This window comes from Temnothorax nylanderi, unplaced genomic scaffold (genome assembly GCF_030848795.1).
Source record: "Temnothorax nylanderi isolate EJ_2023f unplaced genomic scaffold, tnyl_v1.0 TNYL_tig0022_pilon, whole genome shotgun sequence".
Classification (NCBI taxonomy): Eukaryota; Metazoa; Arthropoda; class Insecta; order Hymenoptera; family Formicidae; genus Temnothorax; species Temnothorax nylanderi.
Window position 1 is genome coordinate 766,036 of NW_027249084.1, and position 24,235 is coordinate 790,270.

Genomic DNA, 24,235 nt, shown 5'->3' on the forward strand with positions numbered 1-24,235 from the left:
ACAAACGTTGTTTACAACGTCTTTAGATGAAAGACAAGATTTTTAAAAATGTCTAAAAATTGTTTAATTAAAATTAAAAATTGTTTATAAGAGAATAATATCAAGCGCACTCGCGCTTGATATTATTTATACTCTATACTACACGATATATTACATTATTATTTCTGGCACGTATGGAGAAAAGAAAGAAGTGTCAAATCAACACTGATGTAGTTGTACATATAATACGCAAGAATATGTGTATAATCTTGAAATGAGATTATATTGCATTAAACGAAGAAAACTTGCTTGAATAAAGTCATTTATATAGTTAAACGAAGTTTTATATGGTTTAATTAAGAAAAAAAAGTTGAAATTCTTATAAGAAGATTATATATTCTTGCATATATACCTACAAGCATATCAGTGTTAATTTGACACTTCTTTTTCTTCTGTGTATCGATTAACCAGCTTCGATTTTGAGTCATAAAATATATGTAGCTTCGCGCGAGTTGACCCGCAAATTAGATGAGATATAAATCTCGCGACTGATCTCATCTCGGATTTCCCTAACGGACAGACGACAGGAGGGATATACGAATGTATAACCGGCAACCAAACTTGAATGAAACTTTCTAGGAGATTGCTCCCGCGGGACTCGTGACGGAAGCTAATACGCTTTAAGAATATCACAAACGGAAATGGTGAAAGGGGCAATCTCGAAAGGTGCCATTTAATTCGAGGAAAATCTCGGCGTTTTCGCCAAGCAGCGTGTAGAAAAAAAATTCATGTCTGCAATTTGAAAGAGCTCCGCTTTAATTTGATCCTAAATACGCGATTCATTTTCTAGTCTCCGTGTTTCCATAGCCTTTTTGAAAATGGAAATAAATAATGTACGGAAATTAATAGGGGGACTGAAAAAGAAATTCGAGGATTTTTTGAAGATTGAAAAGACCAGGAAAGAGATGTGAAAAGATCGGAAGATCAGAAAGTCTCATTTGCCGTAATTTCACAAAGCGCGCGTTGCCAGGGATCATTCTTAAATCGATTATTTTAATACGGTTATTATTATTAGCTTTATTTCGGATATGATTACTGTCGATCCGTTCTAGTTCGGTTAGTGCTATATTCCAGATCGGATAATGAACGGTCCAAAATAAACTCGAATCAAACGAAGTCGACGGCGGGCGATTCGATCGCGGCTGCACGGCACGGGAGGAGGCATTCTGCTGGAAAAAGAATCTAAGACGTGTGAAGGGACCGTCGAACTTTTCACGAACTCAAAAACTTCGGGATCTTCCCTCCCGCTGAGCACACTCACCCGCCTGATCCCGCTTGTTCATCCCGCTCACGTACGCGAGGGTGGTTGTTTTGGCGATGAGGGTAGCCGGGATTCGCCCGGGCGGTGCTCTCGGCAAAATACGAGATCCGAATTATTGGGACGCTCCACCGAAACCATCGCGATTTCCAAGTGCGACACGTATGAAGTCGATATATCGTCACGAATGTCCTTCCTTTCAAACGGGTTGTCACGACGGGGGTGGAAAAACAAGCTCGTTAGCAATATATGAGAAACCGTGTTATTAAACGGATAGAGAAACAAATTTTACTTAATAATGTCTGCGCAAAAGAATATAAATAATTGCTTAATTATCAAGAATTATTATAGGAAGCGATACTGCTTTTGACACACACAAAAAAGAAGCGTTAAATCAAGAATTATATACTTGTATATAAGCAAGAATCTATAATCTTGAAATGAGATATAAATTGCGTTAAACGAAGAGAACTTGTTTAAATAAAGGTATTTATATAGTTTAATCAAGAAAAAAAAGTTGAAATTCTTATATTAAGAAGATTATAGGTTCTTGCTTATATACAAATATGTAAGTCTTGATTTAACACTTTTTTTCTGTGCAGGCTTTTAATCAGCTTTGAATAGATGGAGGAATTTACATTCCATTTTCTTTTTTCCGATCGCATTTTGAAAAAAATATAACAAATTTAAACGCTATTCAATATTTTTTAAGAAAATTATTTACGATTTCCTTAGAATAACGCCTTTATTTTATCTTTTGCTAAAACGACTCGTAATCTTATATGTTATATGATTCTCTGCGTCTGTTTTCCCTTTTTCTACCCTACGGAAAGAGAGGTGGTTTTGCCGAACACTCGCCGTCGAAGTGATCGTCATTATTGGCAGGAGCTAGATCCCGTGTATCGAGCAGACAACAGAAGTGGCTTGTACCCGTCGCTAGGTACAAAGAGCACGCCGGGGATCCGCGAGACACCCCACAAAATTCCAACTGCAATAAATTATATTCGAGGCACGTGCCAGTCGTAGGGGTGAGCGTCGTGTGTGCTGTACCAAATGGCACTTTCATTGCACTTGCCCCCACGGTCTTTGCATCTTGCCGAGTTTCGTCACCCCCAATTTATAGCTCCTCTTCGTCTTTCTTACTTTTTTTAGGGGGGAGGGGGACGAGAGCCACTCAAGTGGAGACACGTATCACACATTTATTACACGTTACGTTTATTTATAGAATTTTTTTGAACACGAAGTTTGGAGAGAAATTGTGGGCAACCTGATGTTCGAGGAAAGGGGATAATATCATAAAGAAGGGGGATTCTCGAGGCTTTTGTTTTATTTTCGGCACTTAGCTTTTTTTATGACAATTCTCCTCGATGATTCGCAACGAAGATATTTTATCTTTAGACTGTATCCACCGATAGCATCATTATTTTCCAAAATGATTCGCCGCGGTGCGCGAACGACGCGCGTGGGAAAAAGGGGATGGACCATTAAGCCACGCAAGATACGTCATTTTTCATACTTTAACGTAGCGTATACGGGTGCGTGAATAAACCAACGTGAGATTCGCTCGGGCGCGAGCGAGCAGCGATAAATGACACCAGCCGGTGAACAAATGATAATTACGACGAAACCGTGTTTTGAAATTTTGTTGTAATTTTCGTGCACCTGGCACACAGAGACTATAAAAAATACAAGCCGTGTAACGTGGCTACTTTTATCTTTATTTAAAAAAAAGATATTTAATAATCCTAATTCCTGTCCAAGCTCAACCTCTTCCATAATTTTAATTTAAAACATATTTTACTCTATACGAGAGATTTTTAAGTCAAATGAAATTTACAAATAGAAGATTACGCTCTTAATTAGCCCTCTTCTATACTTGTGGATATCCAATAACAGAGCCTTCTACTTCAATTTCAAATGAAATATTTGTTTCTATTTTTTTTCTACTTTTCCTCGTAACTTAAAATCGTTGATTCTTAGATTTTCGAATACTAGTTCGTGAATCTCTCTCTAAATTTTTCAAATTTGTGACTCTTAAAGTCCTTCTCTACATTTTTTTTTTAGATACTCTGCATCTTTATTTCCTCCTCATAGTACCTAGATTTCTACAATTCCGAGTCCACTGACCCATAAATCGTCATTCGCGACGGATATATGGCCCTAGAGCTGGCCAGATATATATGGATCTCGTCTATAACCGACTGACTTGTCGTTCAAGATCGCGAAACATTCGTCGTTAACTTATTACCGGGTGGAAATAATGCGCGAAGTTGTAGAAGCGTCGTTATTGCCAGACATTGCGGCGAGACGTTAGTTTCGTGTCTCATCGTGCGGTTGACATTTAATTCAAAATCTTGTGTTACCCTTCCCTGGCCATGACTCGAGCTTATTCACGCCTTTAGCCGCAATGCCCGCGCACTCATAAATCTCGGAAAACTTGCCGGTGGCTACGGGCTAACCACCCACCAATTAGCATCTCGAATTCGAGGGTGCGAGCGAAAGTTTCCGATTTCCCTATTGTCGCAACGGCGATACCAAGGTGTCTCCTAGACCTTAATCTTAATAACAGATTCTTCGACGAGGTCGAGGTCAATTTTCCTTCACACAAGATCGTCTTAAAGTAAAAATAGAATTATTTGTAACTGTTTTATAATATTCAATATCTTATAAATTCTCCAAATCCTTCTCTTTCTCTCTCTCTCAAATGTTCGATATTAAACTCGATATTAAATATCTCGATTGTTAAACCTTAAAGCACGGAAAGAGATTTTTAACTTTTAAAGTCTTATAGCTTGAACTTGACTATTTATATTTTATAATAACTTTATATTAAATCGAAGAATTTAAAGGCAAAGTTTCTCAGTAAATTTTTTATTTTGAAAAATTTCGCATTGAATCGAGAGAAACACGGTCTCCAAATAGTTCGAAGATGCCAGCAATCGAAACGCCCAACAACTCGTAACGAATGTCCAGAGGGTGAGTGGCAAATGGTCGGCTACAAAACAGTGAGAGCTCCCTATGGGCTCGTCCTCGACAACGGCCGTCTGCAAAAACATTAATCACAAGTCGCTCGGTGTTTGCACAGTCTATTTCAAAGCTTGTCCTACGCACTTTGTCATCGATAGATCGTCGACAAACATTTTCGAGCTTACAGCGGTTTAGATTTGAATCGGAGGCAGATAGAATACATAGATAGATAGATAGAGGCAGAATATAGGAATAGCGAAATATCGATCGTTTCTTTTTTGCTTTAAAAATTTGATATAAAATAACCCGACTATAAATAAATCCAAAACTAAAAACTAAAAGGCTAAAATGTAAAACGTGATAACTAACGTGCTTTCTTCATTTATTTATATATAACATTAACTGGCTTATTTATTTATAATCAATTACATTATTTATAATCAATTATAAATTATAAATACAGATACACACACACATACATATCTGTATTTTAGAGGTAAAGAATATCGTATCTCCAGTTTTTGCCAAAATGGAGTTAATTTTTCAATATAACAAGAGCTTAAATTGTATAATGGTAAAACGTCTTAAGTCTATTATTATACTAGTTCATAAGATATAATGCTTAGAAAAAGTCATATTAAAAATGTATATAGTGCTTAATTTTTAAACCAGATACAACATGTTATTGGCAGTTGTACTATTAAATATGTTAGTTAAATTACTTTATTAAAAACTCAATAAATCAAGTTGCTACTTTTACTTTATATCTAAAAAAATATATCATTTTCCTATTTAAAACTTTAAACTTTGTTTTCTCTGAATTCATAATAATGGAAATACGATTCTTTACCTCTAAGGTACAGGATATTATTATACAACAATTGTATAATAATATATATAAGTATTGTATAATATAAATTTATATATAAAATGTCAAATTATTATTAGAAAGTTTATATAAAATATATAAACATATATATATTTATTATATAATAAAAATATCGTATTTTCTAATTTTGAGCAAAATGACACACGCAATTCCTTTTTATCATTCCCGAAAAAGTTATTGTTATACATTTATTTAACATTATTTTATGTTTAGAAAATGATAAATACTTTCTCGCGAGTGCTTTTTGCTTCGCATGTTACTATATAAGAAAACGGTAGAATATGTATCTACCGAGCCACCTAGTAGGAGATGACGATAACTAAATATCAAGATTCATGATGATTGGCCATGTCTATCATGGGACGTAATTCGGATCCTATTTTTGCCATTAATTAGAAATTAATTAGATATAATTAAATAATTATATCTAAAGAAAATGTTTAAAGAATTTAAAGAAAATATTACGTAAAAATACTTGTGTATCTCTAGGAATTTAGTGATTTTAGTTCTGAATGTTTGGCAGCATAAACAGATTGAGTCTTTTTTCGATGAGTCTCGGAACACCAATCGTTTAAATTCGGTTTATTTAACATACAATATGTCGATCAAAATTCATTTATATTAAATATAATCATATTGTCACTGTACATCACAATTTTCGTCCGTCGCACAACTATTTACAGCATTTTTCTTAACACTTATTAGATATCCGTAATCGCTTTTTTTTTTACTAAAGTCTGTAAGTCCAGTATCTGCCTTTCTAGTCTCCTGATTTTCCGTCGCAAAATTCTTACGGTCAGCTTTTGCCGCATGATTTTTTTTATCACCACTTCCCAGTAAATTTTAGCTTGCACTGACGATGTGGAGATTTCTTCCCATCGAACGTCATACAGATATTTCTTGCGATTCTTCTCCGGCTCACTTGGGCCTGCTGGAGCGAGCGATAGTCTACAAAAAATTAATTATTTTATTAAAGAGAAAAAAATGCCATTTACGGATTTTGTCTGGACTGCACATCTTGGTAGTCTAATAATATTGCGTGAATTTTATATACTTTCACACAATATTATTAGACTACTAAGATCTAGTCCAGACTGTAAATAGTATTCTTCTCTCTAATTGATTGTATATCATAACGGTTGCGTTTCACTTATTATTATTATTTTGTATTTAGTATTTTTTGTTTTTTTTTATAAATACCCGAGCATCATTACATATTAAATATTTCTCACCTTTCGGACAGTTTGTCGTCTCTTACAGCTTTTATATGTAATTCTACAATATTTGAAACTTCGTTCTCAGGGGCTCTCTCGCGATATTCAATTACAGCAGTGTTTGTTGACTGGTTTTCTTCAATTATTGTGCCTTGATTGTTCGAAACTGTCCAAATTGTCTCATCCTTGTTTAGATGGAGGGACGGTATCGCCTCCTTCTTCAAATAACGTTTGCCTCCGACTAGACTGTACCTAAAGTCCTCTTCCTTAAAGTGACGTGAGCATATTTGCGACGATCCGGTAATCTTCTTGTCCGTGCCGATCACGAGCGACCATTTCTTCAGCAATTCGTCCGACTTTGGGAACCTTAAATGAATTGCGAAGTAAATAGATACGATATTCATTGTAAAGAAACTGTAAGTAGACAGAAAATAATTCTTTGCTTCGCCAGTAATAACTAATAAAATTGTTGTTTAATTCGACCTGACTGACCACCTTTATTCAATGTTAATATTGTAAGTACACTTACCCGAAAAGCGACACATCCGACAGTGATACGTCTTTGCTCACACGGTATTTGCAGCAGATGCATACACGTGTCATTGTATGTCAAAAAGAGTATTAATTGTCAATAAAATGGTAAAGAAAAAACTTTAATACTTCAAATATCAAATTCTAGTGTTCTAGAGTAGTTCAGTTCTAGAGTAAATTAATACAATCTAGAACAATGTAAACAATGTAATCACTTTGATTTAGGAGTATACATGGTTTAAGAGTCTTTTCTGTCAGATAATCCAAGAACAGAGTTAAAGGCGCTTTCCTACTCTGTAGTCAGTTGGAGTAACCTAACCCCAAAAAATCAAAATAATGCATTCATTTCGCGATAGAATGGCAAAAAGTATTGGTAAAAATATCTTTCATATATGCGTCAAATATCTTCTCTCTAATAAAATTTCTCATTCGAATTGTCAAAGTTCTCAGCTTGTCGTTTCTGTTTATAAATTAGTGACAGATCGTGATTGATCGTGACAGATCAAGAAGGACCCAAAAGGACCAACTTCGAATGACAGACCTCGAACGACTTCTTCCCTAGGCCATAGGTTTCGCCATATTTTGCGCTGGTTATGCGCGGGCTCTAATTTGAAAGGCAATCGATACAATCAAAAAAAGATATATATCTAATATATAACAATACTATATATATATATATATCTTACATACTATATACATTTACCTTACAGTAGTGATTAATTGAAATACAATTTTATTAAAATCACTGTAAGGTAAATGTATCAATGCCTGGACAGTTAGTGGACACGTACCTATGTCTGAACACCTTCATTATTTTAGTCCTTAAGGGGATCCTATAGTGGCAATAATTACCGACATTTAGTTAAAACAAAACCACTTTTAATTGGCTTTAAGGAATTGCAAAAATTTGGTCTAGAATTAAAGTACGCACAAAAATGTAGAGGGCTAGATCGGTTTTAACTTCCAAAACGAAAAAAAAATTAAAAATTTGGGCACATAGAGCTGTCGCTGACGACAATATTTGGTTATACAAAAATACTGCAGTTTATATATACAAAATGAGAATCTAGCCCTCTAGGGAAAACATTGAAGAACAATATCGTGCAATTACAACTACGATAGAAGTCTAGAAAAAAAGTGTCATTGTTTTAACTTTTACACATGCAAATATACATGCGGAATGACAAGAAGAGCAGTATGGCGTGTAGCGAGAGATGGCGCAGCAATCGAAACAAGGACAGATGCCTCTCGTTAGACAAGGGCAGATATAGGCCGGTAATATAGAAAATGATAGAAAACGAATTAGAATAGAATTAAAAATGTTCAACATTATCGACATCGAGGAAGTTCGGCCTTCACTATAGGATCCCCTTAAATAAGTGAATTAAATCAAAGTGTATTTAAAATTGCAAGAGATTAGAAAAATATAATCTGATAGATGTAAAATTGTATATACAAATGTGTATCCGTCTTCGATCAGTCATAAACTTAAATATCATGTTCAATTCTTCTTTTTTCTTTAATTTGAGTTTATTGATGCACTCTTATTGTGCAAACCCTGAAAAAATATTTAGAAATATTAATTAATTAGTTTTTATAAATTGTGAGAAAATGTTCACCAGGAGTTTCAGCAGAGGTTACACCAGGGATTACTTTCTCGTGTAAGTTTTTATTGTTAGTAAGTTTTGTTATTAAATTTATTTGAAGATATATAGGTATTTATTATGGAAACGACAAACGACTTATAACATATAAAATATTACACATGACAAGAACATATAAACAATATAATAAGGATGAGAGAACTGAATAGTGGATTTTGCATAAACTTTTGCATTTGTTTGAGTAATAATATTAATATTTTCGAAAAATTTCGTATGCAATTCTGTGATATAATTAACAAATACTGCACTTGATACATAGTTGCTTTTAATACATAAAAAAAGTAATATATTGTTTCTTCGTCTATTGTAAAATATGTTTTTTTTCTATTATCAGTCCAGTAATCGGATTAATTGATAAAAGTTGGAGCCCATATCTGAAGTAAGACCAACAACTTTCAAACCAATGCTTTTTATCTTTCTTACTGCTTATGGTATAATTGTCAGTAAATTAGATGCCTTTAATTGTAGAGTTTAAAAATAAATAACTTAATGGTTGTTTTCATGATTGACAGATGCCCTTAACCATAATCACTGCTACATTACATGCAAGCAACTGTGAACAATTCTATGTCTTCAAAACTTATAACTTGGTATGTTGTTAGATAGCAAACACAAGTCATTTTGACGTCAAATACTAGTCATGTTTGTACAAATGACGTCAAATGACCAAAAAGCGACTATGTCTTTAAAAATGACATTATACTGACGTTATTCCATAACGTCATTATGACGTCTATTTTTAGTCATTTTTGGTTAGGTTAACCTATGACATCGGCGACTAATAATGGACGTTTATAAAACGTCATTTCTTAGACCATCTAAAGACGTCTTAAAGTCGTCCAAATAATGTCTTTTTGTAATATAACTATTTTTACTTCTTAATATTGTTTAATAAAGTAATAATAAAATAAAAACCACAAAATTAACTACAATGTGTTTGTTTCGCAACTTTATGATTGAAGTGGCGAATTTATGGTATAAGTGGATGTAGTTGCGTGTGATTATAGTTTTATGATAACTATTTCACGCAGTGTTATAGCTATCAAGAAGATTATCATTACAAGAATTTTGAACACTTTAAAGATGTACCTGTTATAGACAAGTACAGTTAATAAGGAAGCATCAGGGTGAGAAGATCGTCACTGTCCACTGGATCATCGAAGTCAAGCGACTCGGACGCGGTACTGTACTAGGATGGGTGACCGCCTTGAGAGCGGCTATACGCACATGGCATGTAAACAAAACAGTTAAAAAAGTTTTTTTTTCTTAGATAATGAAAAAGAACATTTTTTTATAAACGTTTATCAAGTAGACATTTTAATATTTTAATTTCATCAAAAACATTTCTAGAAACCGGTATGTCGTACAATGGAACTATTTTTGCCGTCAATAAGACGTCAGAAAATGACGTCAATTGTCTGTGACATTAGACCGTCATTTTAACGTCATTATGCCGCCAGTTAGTGACGTCAAGAATGGTCAGTAAAGGACCAAAATTTGACGTCAAAATGACTTGTGTTTGCTACCTTGTTATATTGTAAAATAAGTGTGCTTTTAAAGACACGTCTATACAAAATATGCAGTATTTATTAATTTCTGGCAAACCGTCAGTCTTAATTTTTAATATTTGAAATACGTTGTCTTGTAATCCGGGACATATATGACAGTTTGGTGTAAATCTTTTTAGAGTTGCACAGCTAGGTAAAATAATTTATTTGCTAAGTTATTATATACTTTGGGACTTGAAAAATATATGGATAAACAATATTATTTGAATGAAGCACTATCGTATCTTCTACCTTTTGCATTTTGAAAGAGACGTGCTTGCATTTTTAGAAAATCGGATGTCTGTTTTGGAAAATATTTGTCTAGTAACATATCTAATGCATTAATATCTTCATTTTTGGCTTTTTTTGCTTGATGTAATTCTAACTCCAAATTGGTTATCCTTCTTTTATATTCTGTTATCTGTTGATGTACTTTTCGTAGAGATATAGAAGATAATGACAAAGGCGTTTGTGTTCCTGATTCTGATACATCTGATACTTTTGCTATTGTTCTGTCTATAAGTACATCCAGGTCCATATTATTAGATACAGTCAAATCCAATGCAGTATTTTCTTCTTGCGTATTTTCAATTTTTGAGGTGTTTATACAGCGTGTTTCTACATTTGAGCTACTTGAACTTGCTTCTTTATCTGTGAAATAATATTATATATTATGTATAATGTTATTCTAATGTTATTGGTTATTGTATTATTTGAAAATAACTTACCATTATTTTTCACAATATAACTTGGAACGGCATGTGGCTGCAATCTCGTTTTCTCATAATTTAAGAACATATAATTTGCAAAATGGAGTTTGCATACTCTATAATCTTTATAAAGTTGTATGGCTGTCTTTGAAGTCAATTCCTCTCGACCACAGGCTGATACCCATAACTTTGACCTTCAAGCAATAGCCTTTCTTATGTTTTTGTTTTTTCAAATTTTTGTTATATATCAATAATAATTAAATTTATCATACTTTTGATCGTATTAAATAGAAACATAGGCAAATATTACTTTCATTAATGGTTTAATAACTGATTATAGAACATGGTTTAAAAATAAAATCAAACTCAACTTTAAATGCAAAGATAATTTTAAAATTGGTCTAATATTTCAACACTTCATGCAATCGGCCTTAAAAGCCTATAGTAAGTGGAAAACAAGTAACATAATAAACTGACCTTTCTGTATCTTTTGGGAATCGAAACAAAGTTTCTTTTATTCCTCGTTTGTCATTACTTGCACTTCGGCAGGCTTTGAAGGCACAACGATATCCACCTCTTTCAGTCATACTTTCACTCATATGTATGTACTAACTAGATTTTAACAGAATAATAGCACACAATAATTGAACACAATTTTGACTATACTCAACGGATTTAAATGACGGATTAAGAGTGATAGAGGTTATGAATCGTGTTATGGATGGATGTTGCAGCTACTACATATGTTTATTGTTTACAGCAGCCATGTTGTTGGTTGTGCGATTCGGTCATGCGCGAGAGACAATTATTAGGGCTGCGTTCGGAAACTTTATTCGGGTGCATACCAACATAGAGTTCTAAATTTACAAGAGTAGCGCAAAAGTCGGACATTTTTTACCCAACAGGGTGCGAAATATGAACGAGACATATAAACCGCTTTCCGTTACTCACTGCCAATACGGAACATTTATAGTATACGTAACATATATAAATGTATTATAAATTTGTTTTGTGGTATATATCTATTTGCAGTGAATAATAAAACGCAATAATTATTATATTTTTAATGCACTCTGTATGATATTCAGGATAGTAAAATAAGAACAGTAGTCTTGAAATTTTCTATTGTTCTATCTTCTTATGTAGTAATTGTATTTTTCGAAGTAATTCCTGTTTCTCAATGTCAAACGAATGTTCTGGTATTGGACGTGGCGATTCTATAATAACATTTAAAGCAATTAAAAATAAATTACAATATTGAGATACTGAGTTGATTAAAAATTAATTATTTTACTTGTTCTTGAGAAATCTACAGAACATGGTGCATCGGGTATAATGTATGATTCTGCAGGAAAAGGATCGTTATTAGTTGAAGATGACCCATCACCTGGAAAATTTGCAGTGCATGATACATCTATATATATACAGCATTAATATTGTACTTTCATGCAATATTATCTTTAGATATATTATGTGCCCAGATAGGAAAATTGGGCAAATATTGTACAATAATTGCAGCATTCACAATTTCATCCAAATTTTGTCATATAATGTTATACATCTTTTACTATCGGGGTACATTCATTTAAAAGTATAAATACATGTATTAAAATATAATATATTTACCCATGCATAGTGTATCACTTCCCATGTTACCAATTAGCGAGTCTGTTAGCTGGTGGCTCTTGACATCTATGTAACGCATGAATATAGATGGAACAGCATTGCATTTCAGTTTTCGTTTTCCGTCTATTCTATTTTGCTCATACTGATCAGGAGTGAAATGATCCTAGAAAATGCAATAACGTCACTATTTGCGTAATTTATTGTGCATTCTTTAATAATAAATTTGTATTTTTGTCTGCATTATGATTACGATGCTCTCATTATCTAATTATCTATTACGCGATTAATTCGTAAGCTACATATAAAATATATAAATATAAAAATATATATTATTAAGCATTATTATAATACATATACTATTTTCTACATGGTACAACAAATATCCTATAATATATTATAATATATTATAAAATACTATAATATATTATACAATTATTTTATAATATATTATAAAATACTATAAAATTTCACTGTAATACCTCACAGAGTCTGGTGTTTCTGTTCGGCGTCCAGCATTCTCGTCCGATTCTGCGAATCCATTCAGCTCTACGAACAGAATCAGACTTTCCAGACGGTAAAAGATGGAAAATTTTTCCTTTTACTTGCCGCGAAAAGCAGCCGTCTGCACAACACGACGGCATTTGCTACAAAATTAGCGTCAACACTTTTTTCACATTCTTTTAGTTACACAAGTTGACATCAGACCACATCAGACAGGTGACAGGTTATGCTGTCTTTGTTATGTCAAGAAAGAGATAGAACGATGGGTCAAAAAGGGAGGGGAACCAATAGGAACACGCGGTTGTCGGCATTCGCAAGATCAAAGTTTTCCGACTTTTGCGCTAATCTTGTAAATCTAGAGCTCTACACCAACGTCGTTCTGTTCTTGTTCAATTTTTAGTAAATAACAAAGATAGAACGACGCGGTGTGCACCCGAGTAAAGTTTTCGAACGCAGCCTAGTACGCTTTTTGGTAAAGTGAACTTAAGGCCGGTTTCACCATCTCTAATTAAGGGGATCCTGGAGTGACAGCACAAGGCATAATCGTCTAAGCAATACTTTGAATTTGCTGAACATAATGAAAATCCTTTTACCGATTAAGTACGCACAAAAATGTAAGGCTGTACATGATTTTTTCTGAAACTAAAAAAAAATTATTTTATAAATAGTGTCTTCACTGACGACAATATTTGCTTTATATACAAATTCTGAGTATTTTTCTATTAGAAAATAGTGATGCGCCCTCTAAAACAACTGTCTGAATAATATCGTGCCTTAGATAAGATTTGAAGCCTAAAAAAAAGATATTACTAGACAGTGTAAGCTGCAAGTTAGGTGTATCCTTTTCGATATACTTGTCTATACAAGGACAGATAAGTCGGTGAGCACTTCTTATCGACGCTGATCGAGTTTCGCCTGCGGGCTCCGCTCCCCTTAGGGTGCGTTCCGATTCCCCACAACCTGTTGCTTAAAAATCTATAGTTCACGACATAGACGAAGGGGGATTTTGGCACTCGGTGGGAATCCGAACGCAGCCTAATGTAGGGACTTTTCCCAGCAGCGACACAATTTGTTTTTATCTTTGTGTTCTCATTATCAAAAAAGAAAAATAGAACGATATGCTTGTGTCGACTTGTGTCGCTTGCCTGCTGGAAAGCTCCCGTAATCGACCGATTAAATGCCAAACCATGATTGGTCAAATGCTATTGGCCAGTTCCTAGTAAAATCAGTGCGCGCGCGCGCGCGCTGATTGGCCGAGTTTATTCCTTATCGTTTCCTATCAACGCCGCTTCCTACGCGATCGTTTTGTCGGACAAGCACGGGAGACCGCTCCGCTCGTTCACGGTATATGAACGTCGCCCACGTTCGCCAATGTTGTAAGATGGCGGATGCGAATGAGAAGTTGCTGGCGGAACTCCTGAAAAAGCCTGGGAACAACGTGTGTGCAGACTGCGGGGCCAAGAGTGAGTGTGTTCCGTAAAAGAGGTCCCGTTTACCTGAGCCGTCGCGGCCGAGCGAGACACATTCAGCCGCGACGTGCGTCCTTAACCTCCCGGCGTTTGTCCCGCGACGTCGGAATGTTTGTTTTTATCGCGATATTAAATATTACGATTACATAATGTAGCGTCGCGCGAGATCGGTCACGGCTCGTGACGCCTGATATTTGATTTGTGCGGCGTCACGAATTCCAACGACGACCGGACTCGATGATATCGTTAGCGATAGTACGCTTGGAACAAAACGATGAAAGTTGTATTCTTGATTACTGGGAATACACAATATCTCTTCTTTCTTTCTTTCTTCTTATACAGCGTCACTATCGTTACTGACTGGGCTGTCATTACGTTTCAGATCCAGAATGGGCATCTTACAATATAGGTATATTTGTTTGCACGAGGTGCGCCGGTGTACACAGGTCTATGGGAGCACATATTTCGAAAGTGAAGCACTTAAAGTTAGATAGATGGGAAGATTCTCAAGTGAATAGGATACGCGAAGTGGGTAATGCCGCGGCGAGGTTGCACTACGAGGAACGTGTACCCTCTTGTTACCGTAGACCAAGCCCAGATGCCCCACAGTGAGTTATCGAGCATCTGTGGTTTTTCTGTTTTAGTTATCGCCTTATGATATGGTTATCAGCTGGCAGTTGTATTATATTTTAATTAGTATTTTAATAGTATTTTAAATAGTATTTTTATTTGAATCAATATTATGTAAAGTGATTTAATTATTTTAGAAAGTAATTTACAAAACTTATTAGAGTTTTAGTTGAACAGTGGATAAGGGCAAAGTACGAGAGGGAGGAATTTTGTCACCCCGAAAGACAAAATCACTATGTGTCAGGATTCATGGAGGGATTTTTAATGAAACGTGGAAAGGAAGATTCACGTTACCATCCTCGTAAATTTGTACTCTGCGAGGCGGAGGACACACTCAAGTATCACGTTAAGGAAAATAAGGTAACCTGAGTGAGATAGTGATGAACTTAAGTTCAGGAGAGTGCAAATACATAATCTCACGTTTACTTGAAGGAACCCAAAGCTGTTCTAAGGATATCGGAACTAAATGTGGCGTTTGCGCCACCGAAAACTGGCAATCAGAACAGTCTTCAATTGTCCTTTATGAAGGATGGTACGACGAGACATATCTACGTGTATCACGAGGATCCGGAAGTAATCACGAATTGGTACCTCGCCATCAGGTGTGCGAAGCTGCACCGTTTACAAGTGGCGTATCCGGGTGCGAGTGAGAACGAGTTACTGTCGCAACTCACGAGGGATTTTCCGCGCGAAGGCTTCCTATGGAAAACTGGTCCGAGACATACAGACGCTTACAAAAAAAGATGGTTCACGTTAGACGGTAGAAAACTCATGTACCATGACGATCCTATGGTACGTTCTAATTTATACTTGTATTGACTCGCTTGTGTTACTTAAACGATCTACATCTTTCTATCTTTTAAGGACGCGCATCCAAAAGGTGAAATCTTCCTGGGACATGGTTCCGAAGGTTTTGCGGTAAAGACCGGCGTACCGCCAGGTGCTAGGGATCAAGGATTTTCGTTTACTCTCGAAACACCTGATAGAACTTACCTGCTCTCTGCGCAAAGCGATGAAGACAGATCGCAATGGATCAACGTGATCCAAAAAGTAATAGATAAACCGCTAACGCCACAGGACGCGACTGGTAAGCCGGTACCCGGAACGTATAAAAACTTTAACCCAAAGAAATACGAATGTATACGTTGGTTTTCATTTACAGTAGCGGCGAGACTTGTAAGAAAGCGCACAGCAAGCGGAACAATGAATATATTTTCGTCCACGAGATAGGGCTGGATTCCTCTTAGACGTCTTTCTTAATTATTCACCGGTATTCGTTCGAATCGTATTGCCGAAATAAATACATGACTCAGCACGCAGGCGAAATGGCGCATATAGCTTCGGTTTACTTACTCATCTTGTTGCTGTTGAGTCATGTATTTAACTTGCGCACGGTTAATGTAGCATAGAAACATACGCATAAGACTGCTCGAAGATGTTGATCAACGTGGATAAACTGCAAGTACCAACCGCTCGGTAATACTCTTGCGTCGAAACAAATACTTGTGTCGCTTACGATCGAACCGAGTAGGCAGGCAGTATATCGTAACAACATTACAAGGAATTTTTACTTAGCAATAATATGCGTGATACTTGTCTCTTGACAGTGTAACGTTCGGAACACCAAAAGAAATTCTCTTCCAGAAGTTTGATCTAATCTGTTATGAACAATCTATTGAACGGTAAACCTAGCTTTAGGATAGACATTATTTTAAAGATTCACGGATTCGCAGTATTTTCTTTTCTCCCTTTTTTTATTTTCTTAGCTGGTTTATTTAGACCACCATTTATAAGGCCACAAAGTGATAACGATACACACTCTGTACATACAAAATAAATTCTGAGGGCCTATCACTCATTTTCATTATTTCCTCTAAATAATTATTTGATCCCAAGCTATTTCCATAAATGAAATTATATTCGGAAGTAAATATTAAACAATGAATTGTCTATACATGTGCTAATTGTGCATTCAATATTTTGACATTTCTGAAAATGTTTTATTGACGGTAGAAACGGAATGATATTATCACGTAAAAAATCGAAAAATCTGACTCGTTAACGAATTAGTAATTAATTATTCAGGTACGTACATGGATATGTATGCATATGAAAAATCTCATTATTCTACTTTCTGCTCGTGTTCGGAAACGGGTAAATTTTTCAAGTAACATAGAATGTTGACCCAGCAGAAAGCAGCAACACTGACATATATCACTCGAAAAGACGGAGGAATTAATAGAAAGTTCACAAATTGCACCGGCAACCAATAGCCGCACGAAGTCTGAAAAACAAAGATACATATAATTTCCGTAATGTACAATTTTTGTATTCGGAAACGAACCTGAAAAGTGTGCACGAACTTAATTTTGCACTCTCGAAGGAGATCCGACTTAGCTTCCATTAAACTCATGCCTGTAAGATTTGTGAGTCAGATTAAGCCGTGAAAAAGATTTAAGTAACGTTCACATAAAGTGTTCAAAGATACGAACTGATAAAGAACAAGATAAGTAATGGTGGCGTCAAGATAAATTGGTCCGCGAAGAGTTTTTTTAACACGATCTTCGTGGTTTTCCCACTGTAGAACGTATCGAGCCATTTGTACCTGTCGTTAATATCTAAAATTAATTCGTAAGTTTATTACGAAATTGTATAAGTACTTTACAACTTAATGAACATTGCCGAAATACCATCCGTGTAGCATCGGTCCGCCCAAGAGGCAACCGAAGATCGCGTATCTCTTCAATTGCGGCCAGTTGTAGATCGTCGAATCAGCACTTTTATCTACCAGATCTAACGTCTCGCAAAGTTTTTGTACTTTAATTAATATTGGTCCTTTGACATTAGAAGAAATTTCGGGCTCCGCAGCAATCGGCTGCATCGGCTACAAGATTACAATCCGCTCATTAGCATGAATAATGTAGAAAGAATTCCGAATTTTACTCGTCGCAAAAGAATTCCGAAATCCGGGAATTTCACCTTGGACATCTTACTGAAGCTCTGTCGGATGAACTCGGCGCTCGTGTAGAAGAAACCGTACACCATTGAATTAAACAACAACGGCCTTCTTTGCCTAACACTACTCACAATTCGAAAAGCCTTTGTCAACGACATACTTTGTTTTTACTTTAATACAGTCTTACTTTTCGCTACAGCCGCGACTCCTATCACTTGTTTCACGTTATTTGATACGCGTTATCAAATAAGCTGGATACTCTGTCGTAGTGTTTTACTAGTGTTGAATAAGAAATCGGATATTGCCGCTTCGAAGAGTGACGCTGATACTGGCGTATAAAAGCCGCACTAAGCATTTAGACTCAATCACGTTCAATCATGACTCAACTATGTCAATTGTATCGCATCAGCATTCTCTCCTCTCCCTCTTTTTCCCAAATCCCTATTACAATGTACATTGCAGGGAGGAGAAACGTACGCGTTGAATTTTTATATTTTAAAAATTTCTTATATTTTGAATATTTTTTTCTATACATTTTTCTACGCATAAAGTCGTACAATTATAAATATATCAATTATTATAAATTTGCTGTAATAACAGTAATAGTTAATTAGGCATAATGGCTTGTAGTTCGGAATGCAACCAACTTATCCAATCAGAAGATGGTTCCTTCTCCAGGGTAACTTCTTGAAACACTTCACTTCTTTCCACCTAAATTATAATTTTGTCTGTATAGTCATTATTTATAGTTAGTTATTTCCGTTAAAAAATGGCTAGTTTTCTACGCGTGACTTATAGTCGTATTCATAGTCCTTCCTTGAGGAATAAGGATTCCTTATTGTTCCTTATTAGTTATTCTACATTTCATTAACCTTCCTTCATCGATCAAGGAACCTTAAAATTTATGAAGTGTAGAATGAGGAACAAGGAATCCTTACTCAAGGAACTCAATTAGACAACTTGTAGTTTTATTTTTTAATTTAAACAAATGTTAAATCGTAAATATAACTACATTGAACTATTAGATCTCGAAGAAATTGGACTTTAGACATTTAATGCTAAACGCGCGACGGAAAGTCACGCCGTTTAACCCACCTCTCGGAAACCAAGTTTCTCAAACATTCTTATGCTCACTGCATTGTCTAATTTGATTTTGGCGCAAAATTTATTAATATTCAACGTTTCGGCGCCTGTTACGAAAATAAATATAAATCATAAAGAGGAGTGTTGAGTCCAATAATCGTTATCGTACGGCCGAATTACCATAGAGTAACATTAGAATAACAGATTCCCAACCCCTCCTTTTGCCCCGACTTGCCTCGTCGGCTATCATAATTTCTATTTCGGCGATACATAATTCTTGCGAGTTGTGGAGAAACAGATTGGTATCCCCCGCCATGGCATCTGAAACGAATCGGTCGAAAGAGAGGGATTGATTGATATGACACTTAAAGATACATACCTACTTCACTTCCGGTTTGCAGGTAGGCATGTTTATCAAGAATAATGAAAGTGCATTCTACAACATAAAAACACGAGCACAAAATTGTATGAAAATTACCTAAAAGTGTAAGTAACTATTATATAGCGAGTTATTAAAAGAACTTCTAAAGTATTAGAGTTTTGCCTAGAGCTATCAAAAATTTGTAATTCTCGGCATGACATATATTAATAGTTCATGCCTATTGTCTTCTTTTTTCATATAACCCCTTAACATTCATTTCTTTTTGGCATTGTGTATTAAAACACATGTTTTTTATATATTTGCATTTTTAGATCATCTATATTAGATATATTGTGTAAAATATTTTTAATATAGAAATATACATACAAAACGTAGAAATAATATTATGGCTTTGATTGCATATACTTGTGAATGTAAAGAAATGCGCAGGACTTTCTACCCACATATATTTAAAATAGCATGGGAAGAGATCAATGGAGATAAAAAAGAGAAAAAAACAATGGGTGTAAAATGCCCACACACTTCAAGTCAATGCCCAGAATTACATATCTTCGCTGGTATTAGTGTAAAAGCTTCTGTTAGTCTAGTACTACGTTTACGCAAGCGTTACTTCTGTAGTAACTTACGATTATTCACTCATTTACGCGGAGTAAATTATCGTAAGTTACTACAAAATCCCGTTTACGCGAAGGAATTATCGTAAGTTACTACAAAAGTAACGCTCGCGTAAACGTAGTATAGGTCTAGATGATAATTACTGTCCTCATCCTCCAACCACCTTTTCTGCATCTTGAATTCTTCATCCAATGTCAACGGCTCGGAGCTCGTCAAATACTGCAATGTAGGATTTTTCATCCACTCGTGATACCTGAACATGATTTCCGAGACGGCGTGTCAGTCGTAAGGGCACATCCGATTAAATGTTAAAAAGAGATAGTTTACATGCAACAATACAAACTTTATAACGTGCTTTTCTTGATACGGTACTAAAATTACGTTCGTTCCGCTGATACGAGTGTCCGTGTTTCTCCTCATGATTGAATGTGAATTTAATTAAAAAATTTACACTCCTTACAATATTTTACTTTTTTTTTTTTAATGTTTGTAATAAGACTAGTCTAGTCTTATCACCTTGTCTCCAATCGACTCTAGTTTTTTTTACACAAATCTGACTCCTTTTTTTTAACTTTATACAATATTCCGCTTTTTTTTTAATTGATTTGGGATAGGCACATTCCTATCATCGTGTCTCCAACATAGGCTCCAGTTTTTTTACACAAATCTTCTCGACAATATTTTGCAATTAAAAAATAGGTTATGTTTTCAGAGGTTAGAATCACATAAACATCCACTTAAATATTTAAAGGCCATCGCACACAAAATTGCATAGGTTGCATAAGCATAGCATAAGACCGCTGGACCAATGAGCACCCTATGTAAATCAATATGGCGACTTTATGCTGGATGCTCATTGGTCCAGCTGTCTTAAGGTCTATCCAGACAAACGTGCATAACCATATGCATAAAGAAACGGATTGGTCTATTTCCTTATGCACATGCATATGGACCAATCAATTCTCTTATGCTTGTGTTTATGGGCTTATGCAAGTTTGTGTGGATATAGCTTTATGCTATACTTATGCAACCTATGCAATTTTGTGTTGTGACGTCACCCAAATGAAATTTTACTTCTTTTCAAAATTTCCTTTAGAATTGATCATTTATTATAATTTTCTTTCACTTTATAACCTTTTGCCTTTGTCTCGATCTTAACCTTCGTTATAATTCTATTTATCTATAAAGGAATCAAGGAACTCGGACGTCGCAATCGCCTTCTGCCGAAACTTACCATACGATAGATAATAATTTAAGCGCGACTCGGCAGTGCCGGAAATGTCGGCAAAAATCAAAGGACAGAAAAGGATCTGGTTTCATCTTCGGCGACGAACAGCGACGAAGCGTCCGACTGATAACGCGAGAAAAATACTCAGGTTACCAGTCGTGGCCGGATAAAGCCTTGTGTCCACGATGCTAGAACTGCGTCCGAGTTTCGGTTTAAAGCCTTGTGTCCACGATGCTAGAACTGCGTCCGAGTTTCGGTTTAAGCCAATCAACTTGCAGCTCTTACAGAAAAGTAGCAGTTTCATTGGCTTAAACCGAAACTTGGACACAGTTCTTGCATCGTGGACACCGGGCTTAAGCCAATCAACTTGCAGCTCTTAAGCCTTGTATACACGATACTAGAAATCGGTCCGAGTTTCGGTTTAAGCCAATCAACATGCAGCTCTTACAGAAAAAGCAGCAGTTTCATTGGCTTAAACCGAAACTCGGACCGATTTCTAGTATCGTGTACACAAGGCTTTACAGAAAAGCAGCAGTTTTATTGGCTTAAACCGAAACTCGGACCGATTTCTAGTATCGTGTACACAAGGCTTAAACCGAAACTCGGACGCAGTTCTAGCATCGTGGACACAAGGCTTAAAGGTAGGTTTTCATGGGCAGTAAAATGCAGCAGCAGTGAGCAGCAGTTTAGTAATTTCCTAGAAATGTTTGGCTCACTTGCGGCGCAAATTTTTGCTGCTCGAAATTCGGGCTTCAGTATTGGCTATATAAGACCAATTTTATGAGTAACAAAAATTTGCGCCGGAAGTGAGTCCGTTTGAGATTGCCTGAGAACTGCGCCGGCTGACTTGCTTGACGATTTCTCGAGGGGGTTTCTCCTGCAAAGGAAACCAGCATAACAATAGTAAGCTAAACAGTTTATTAATATATCTGAGCGAACCGATAAAATTGTAATCTCTTTAATTCCCGAAACTTGTGAAAATTGTACCGTATATCAAAATCCTTATTAATAATTAACTTAATTACTAAATTCAAATTTCACAAGTATTATAAATCTAACCCAATTCTCAATTTACCTTTTCCGTCGCATGCGTTCTTAATTAAAATAAACACTATACAAAGAGTAAATTCAATAATAGTTCATTCCCTCGAATTACCTATTATTACTTTCCTTCAATTCCCGTAAATAACAGCCGGTTTCCGGCTATCAAATATATATATATATATATATATATATATATATTTGATAGCCGGAAACCGGCTGTTATTGCCCTGGGCACGTATTATGAAACTTTTCGAAATGGATTCCGATCGGAATTGTTCAGTTATTTCTAACAATTAATCTTTCTTTGTAGGCTTTTAATCTTAGTTCCAATTGCACGATATTGTTCTTACATGTTGTCCCTAGGTCATGCCGGTCTAATTTTGTGGATATTTATTGTGAAATTTTTTGTACAAAGCAAATGTCATGTATTACAAAAAATATTAATTTTTTTCGTTTTCGATATAAATTCGACCACCATGACCTAGATTTTGATGCGTACTTTAACTTTGGAGAAGGATTTTTAAATCCATAAAGCCAATAAAAAGATATGCGTTAAGAAAAAAACCGGTATTACAGACGACTTTAGGATCCCCTTAAATACACGTTTAAAAACTTCTTAGCCAATAAAACAATCTGTATAGATGCTGTGTAGATCATTTTATAACCGTGGTTGGTGAAATTGGTCCTGGGGCCTATTACGTACTTATCTTTTACGCGGAAACGCTTGCCGCGCAGCAAGAAGCGACGCGGTAGCCAATCAACGTATCACTTTTCCGTAAGAACCAAAAGTTTATTGGCTACCGCGTCGCTTCTTGCGCTCGCGGCAAGTGTTTTCGCGTCCCGTGCGCAGAAGCCATATGTTGCACTAGTTCAGAAGTGCAGCGAAAACGAACAGACCTACTGGTTATACTGTGCCCAAACTTCGAGTAGCAAAAATTTGCGCCGGAAATGAGCCAAACCAAATTAGTAATTTCTAGAGTTCCTCTAGTAAGAGTTAGGACACCCCGGTCTGACTCCTGATTGGTTCCGCCATTAATGGGGAAGACGTTAGTGGGAGTGAGACAAAGCTATAAGTGGGAGTGAGACAAAGACCCATGAAAAGTACGAGTGGGGAGGTTGTCTCTCTCGATCGTTCGCATAATTCCCCATTAATGGCGGACGGTGTCCTAACTCTTACTAGAGGAACTCTAGTAATTTCTAGGTAAATGCTGCGATGACCAATCAGGAGCCAGGCGCAGCTTGCCGTCTTATCGTTTATATAGTTTTAGCATTAATTTACGTGCATAACCCATTTCTATTTCGCACTCTACTATATTTACACATATTCTTGGTAAGTTGAAATTTATTATAGTAAGAAATTTAATACATTGTTGAATATTTAAAAAACAATGATCATAAGAAAGCTATAATTACATAAAGTACTTAGGCCGATATTCATAGTCAGATCTCATTTCAAGACCGTCTTAAGGGGATCCTAAAGCCGTCTGTAATACCTACACTCGTACTTTAACAATATTTGCTTCGTATAAAAATTCTGCAACTTGATGTTACAAAATGAGGGTGCAGGTCCATTCAGTAGACATCAAGGAATATCATACCGTTTGTAGAATTAGGCTGAGACTCCAAACAAAAAAGTTAAACGAAAAGTACGATTTAGAAAGACTTTTACGTTCACGTAATCGTACTTTTCGTTTAACTTTTTTGTTTGGAGTCTCAGCCTAATTCTACAAACGGTATGATATTCCTTGATGTCTACTGAATGGACCTGCACCCTCATTTTGTAACATCAAATTGTAGAATTTTTATACGAAGCAAATATTGTTAAAGTACGAGTGTAGGTATTACAGACGGCTTTAGGATCCCCTTAAGGGTGCGTTCCGAT

At 35.7% G+C, this 24,235-nt stretch overlaps 5 protein-coding genes across 7 annotated transcripts; 1 reads left to right on the plus strand and 4 right to left on the minus strand.

Annotated features, from left to right (window-relative positions):
- Positions 1-5,720: 5,720 nt before the first annotated feature.
- On the minus strand, positions 5,721-8,437 carry LOC139769373 (uncharacterized). Its single transcript, XM_071700368.1, has 3 exons — positions 6,897-8,437; positions 6,386-6,733; positions 5,721-6,101 (listed from the first exon to the last, which is right to left on the minus strand). The coding sequence occupies exons 1-3, from the start codon at positions 6,968-6,970 to the stop codon at positions 5,855-5,857; spliced, it is 669 nt and encodes a 222-aa protein (XP_071556469.1). The 5' UTR covers positions 6,971-8,437; the 3' UTR covers positions 5,721-5,854.
- Positions 8,438-10,129: 1,692 nt separating this feature from the next.
- Positions 10,130-13,385, minus strand: LOC139769374 (THAP domain-containing protein 1-like). Of its 2 annotated transcripts, XM_071700370.1 has the most exons (4): positions 12,925-13,385; positions 12,446-12,608; positions 12,114-12,206; positions 11,548-12,036 (listed from the first exon to the last, which is right to left on the minus strand). In XM_071700370.1, the coding sequence occupies exons 1-4, from the start codon at positions 13,084-13,086 to the stop codon at positions 11,942-11,944; spliced, it is 513 nt and encodes a 170-aa protein (XP_071556471.1). In that variant the 5' UTR covers positions 13,087-13,385; the 3' UTR covers positions 11,548-11,941. The 2 variants fall into 2 exon arrangements, with proteins under 2 accessions (XP_071556470.1, XP_071556471.1); XM_071700369.1 differs by lacking the exons at positions 11,548-12,036; positions 12,114-12,206; positions 12,925-13,385 and adding exons at positions 10,130-10,760; positions 10,838-11,013 and having other exon boundaries at positions 12,446-12,582.
- An 890-nt stretch (positions 13,386-14,275) lies between these two features.
- On the plus strand, positions 14,276-16,912 carry LOC139769375 (arf-GAP with dual PH domain-containing protein 1). Its single transcript, XM_071700371.1, has 6 exons — positions 14,276-14,409; positions 14,798-15,023; positions 15,207-15,405; positions 15,478-15,837; positions 15,910-16,132; positions 16,208-16,912. The coding sequence occupies exons 1-6, from the start codon at positions 14,295-14,297 to the stop codon at positions 16,273-16,275; spliced, it is 1,191 nt and encodes a 396-aa protein (XP_071556472.1). The 5' UTR covers positions 14,276-14,294; the 3' UTR covers positions 16,276-16,912.
- A 188-nt stretch (positions 16,913-17,100) lies between these two features.
- LOC139769376 (mpv17-like protein) lies at positions 17,101-18,463 on the minus strand. Its single transcript, XM_071700372.1, has 5 exons — positions 18,025-18,463; positions 17,736-17,929; positions 17,538-17,650; positions 17,390-17,460; positions 17,101-17,329 (listed from the first exon to the last, which is right to left on the minus strand). Exons 1-5 carry the CDS (start codon positions 18,157-18,159, stop codon positions 17,168-17,170), a joined length of 675 nt encoding a protein of 224 aa, XP_071556473.1. The 5' UTR covers positions 18,160-18,463; the 3' UTR covers positions 17,101-17,167.
- Positions 18,464-18,486: 23 nt separating this feature from the next.
- Positions 18,487-20,843, minus strand: LOC139769377 (alpha/beta-tubulin-N-acetyltransferase 9-like). Of its 2 annotated transcripts, XM_071700374.1 has the most exons (7): positions 20,598-20,843; positions 20,425-20,496; positions 20,225-20,334; positions 19,464-19,520; positions 19,265-19,405; positions 19,097-19,191; positions 18,487-18,712 (listed from the first exon to the last, which is right to left on the minus strand). In XM_071700374.1, exons 3-7 carry the CDS (start codon positions 20,319-20,321, stop codon positions 18,608-18,610), a joined length of 495 nt encoding a protein of 164 aa, XP_071556475.1. In that variant the 5' UTR covers positions 20,322-20,334; positions 20,425-20,496; positions 20,598-20,843; the 3' UTR covers positions 18,487-18,607. The 2 variants fall into 2 exon arrangements, with proteins under 2 accessions (XP_071556475.1, XP_071556474.1); XM_071700373.1 differs by having other exon boundaries at positions 20,425-20,843.
- Between the last annotated feature and the right edge of the window lie 3,392 nt (positions 20,844-24,235).

Bases quoted from the DNA above. Each gene is read 5' to 3' on its own strand.
- LOC139769373 (XM_071700368.1), bottom strand. From the start codon at position 6,970: ATGACACGTGTATGCATCTGCTGCAAATACCGTGTGAGCAAAGACGTA. The intron at 6,734-6,896 runs GTAAGTGTACTT...AATTCATTTAAG, and splicing joins TCGGATGTGTCGCTTTTCGG to GTTCCCAAAGTCGGACGAAT. The intron at 6,102-6,385 runs GTGAGAAATATT...AATTTTTTGTAG, and splicing joins GACGACAAACTGTCCGAAAG to ACTATCGCTCGCTCCAGCAG.
- LOC139769376 (XM_071700372.1), bottom strand. From the start codon at position 18,159: ATGTCGTTGACAAAGGCTTTTCGAATTGTGAGTAGTGTTAGGCAAAGA. The intron at 17,930-18,024 runs GTGAAATTCCCG...GTAATCTTGTAG, and splicing joins GCTTCAGTAAGATGTCCAAG to CCGATGCAGCCGATTGCTGC. The intron at 17,461-17,537 runs GTTCGTATCTTT...CAAATCTTACAG, and splicing joins ACTTATCTTGTTCTTTATCA to GCATGAGTTTAATGGAAGCT.
- LOC139769377 (XM_071700373.1), bottom strand. From the start codon at position 20,501: ATGAGGAGAAACACGGACACTCGTATCAGCGGAACGAACGTAATTTTA. The intron at 19,521-20,224 runs GTAATTATCATC...TTTATGTTGTAG, and splicing joins GTGGTTGGAGGATGAGGACA to AATGCACTTTCATTATTCTT. The intron at 19,406-19,463 runs GTATGTATCTTT...GATTCGTTTCAG, and splicing joins GCAAACCGGAAGTGAAGTAG to ATGCCATGGCGGGGGATACC.
- LOC139769374 (XM_071700369.1), bottom strand. The intron at 10,761-10,837 runs GTAAGTTATTTT...ATTATTTCACAG, and splicing joins TTATATTGTGAAAAATAATG to ATAAAGAAGCAAGTTCAAGT.
- LOC139769375 (XM_071700371.1), top strand. From the start codon at position 14,295: ATGAACGTCGCCCACGTTCGCCAATGTTGTAAGATGGCGGATGCGAAT. The intron at 14,410-14,797 runs GTGAGTGTGTTC...ATTACGTTTCAG, and splicing joins TGCAGACTGCGGGGCCAAGA to ATCCAGAATGGGCATCTTAC. The intron at 15,838-15,909 runs GTACGTTCTAAT...CTATCTTTTAAG, and splicing joins TGTACCATGACGATCCTATG to GACGCGCATCCAAAAGGTGA.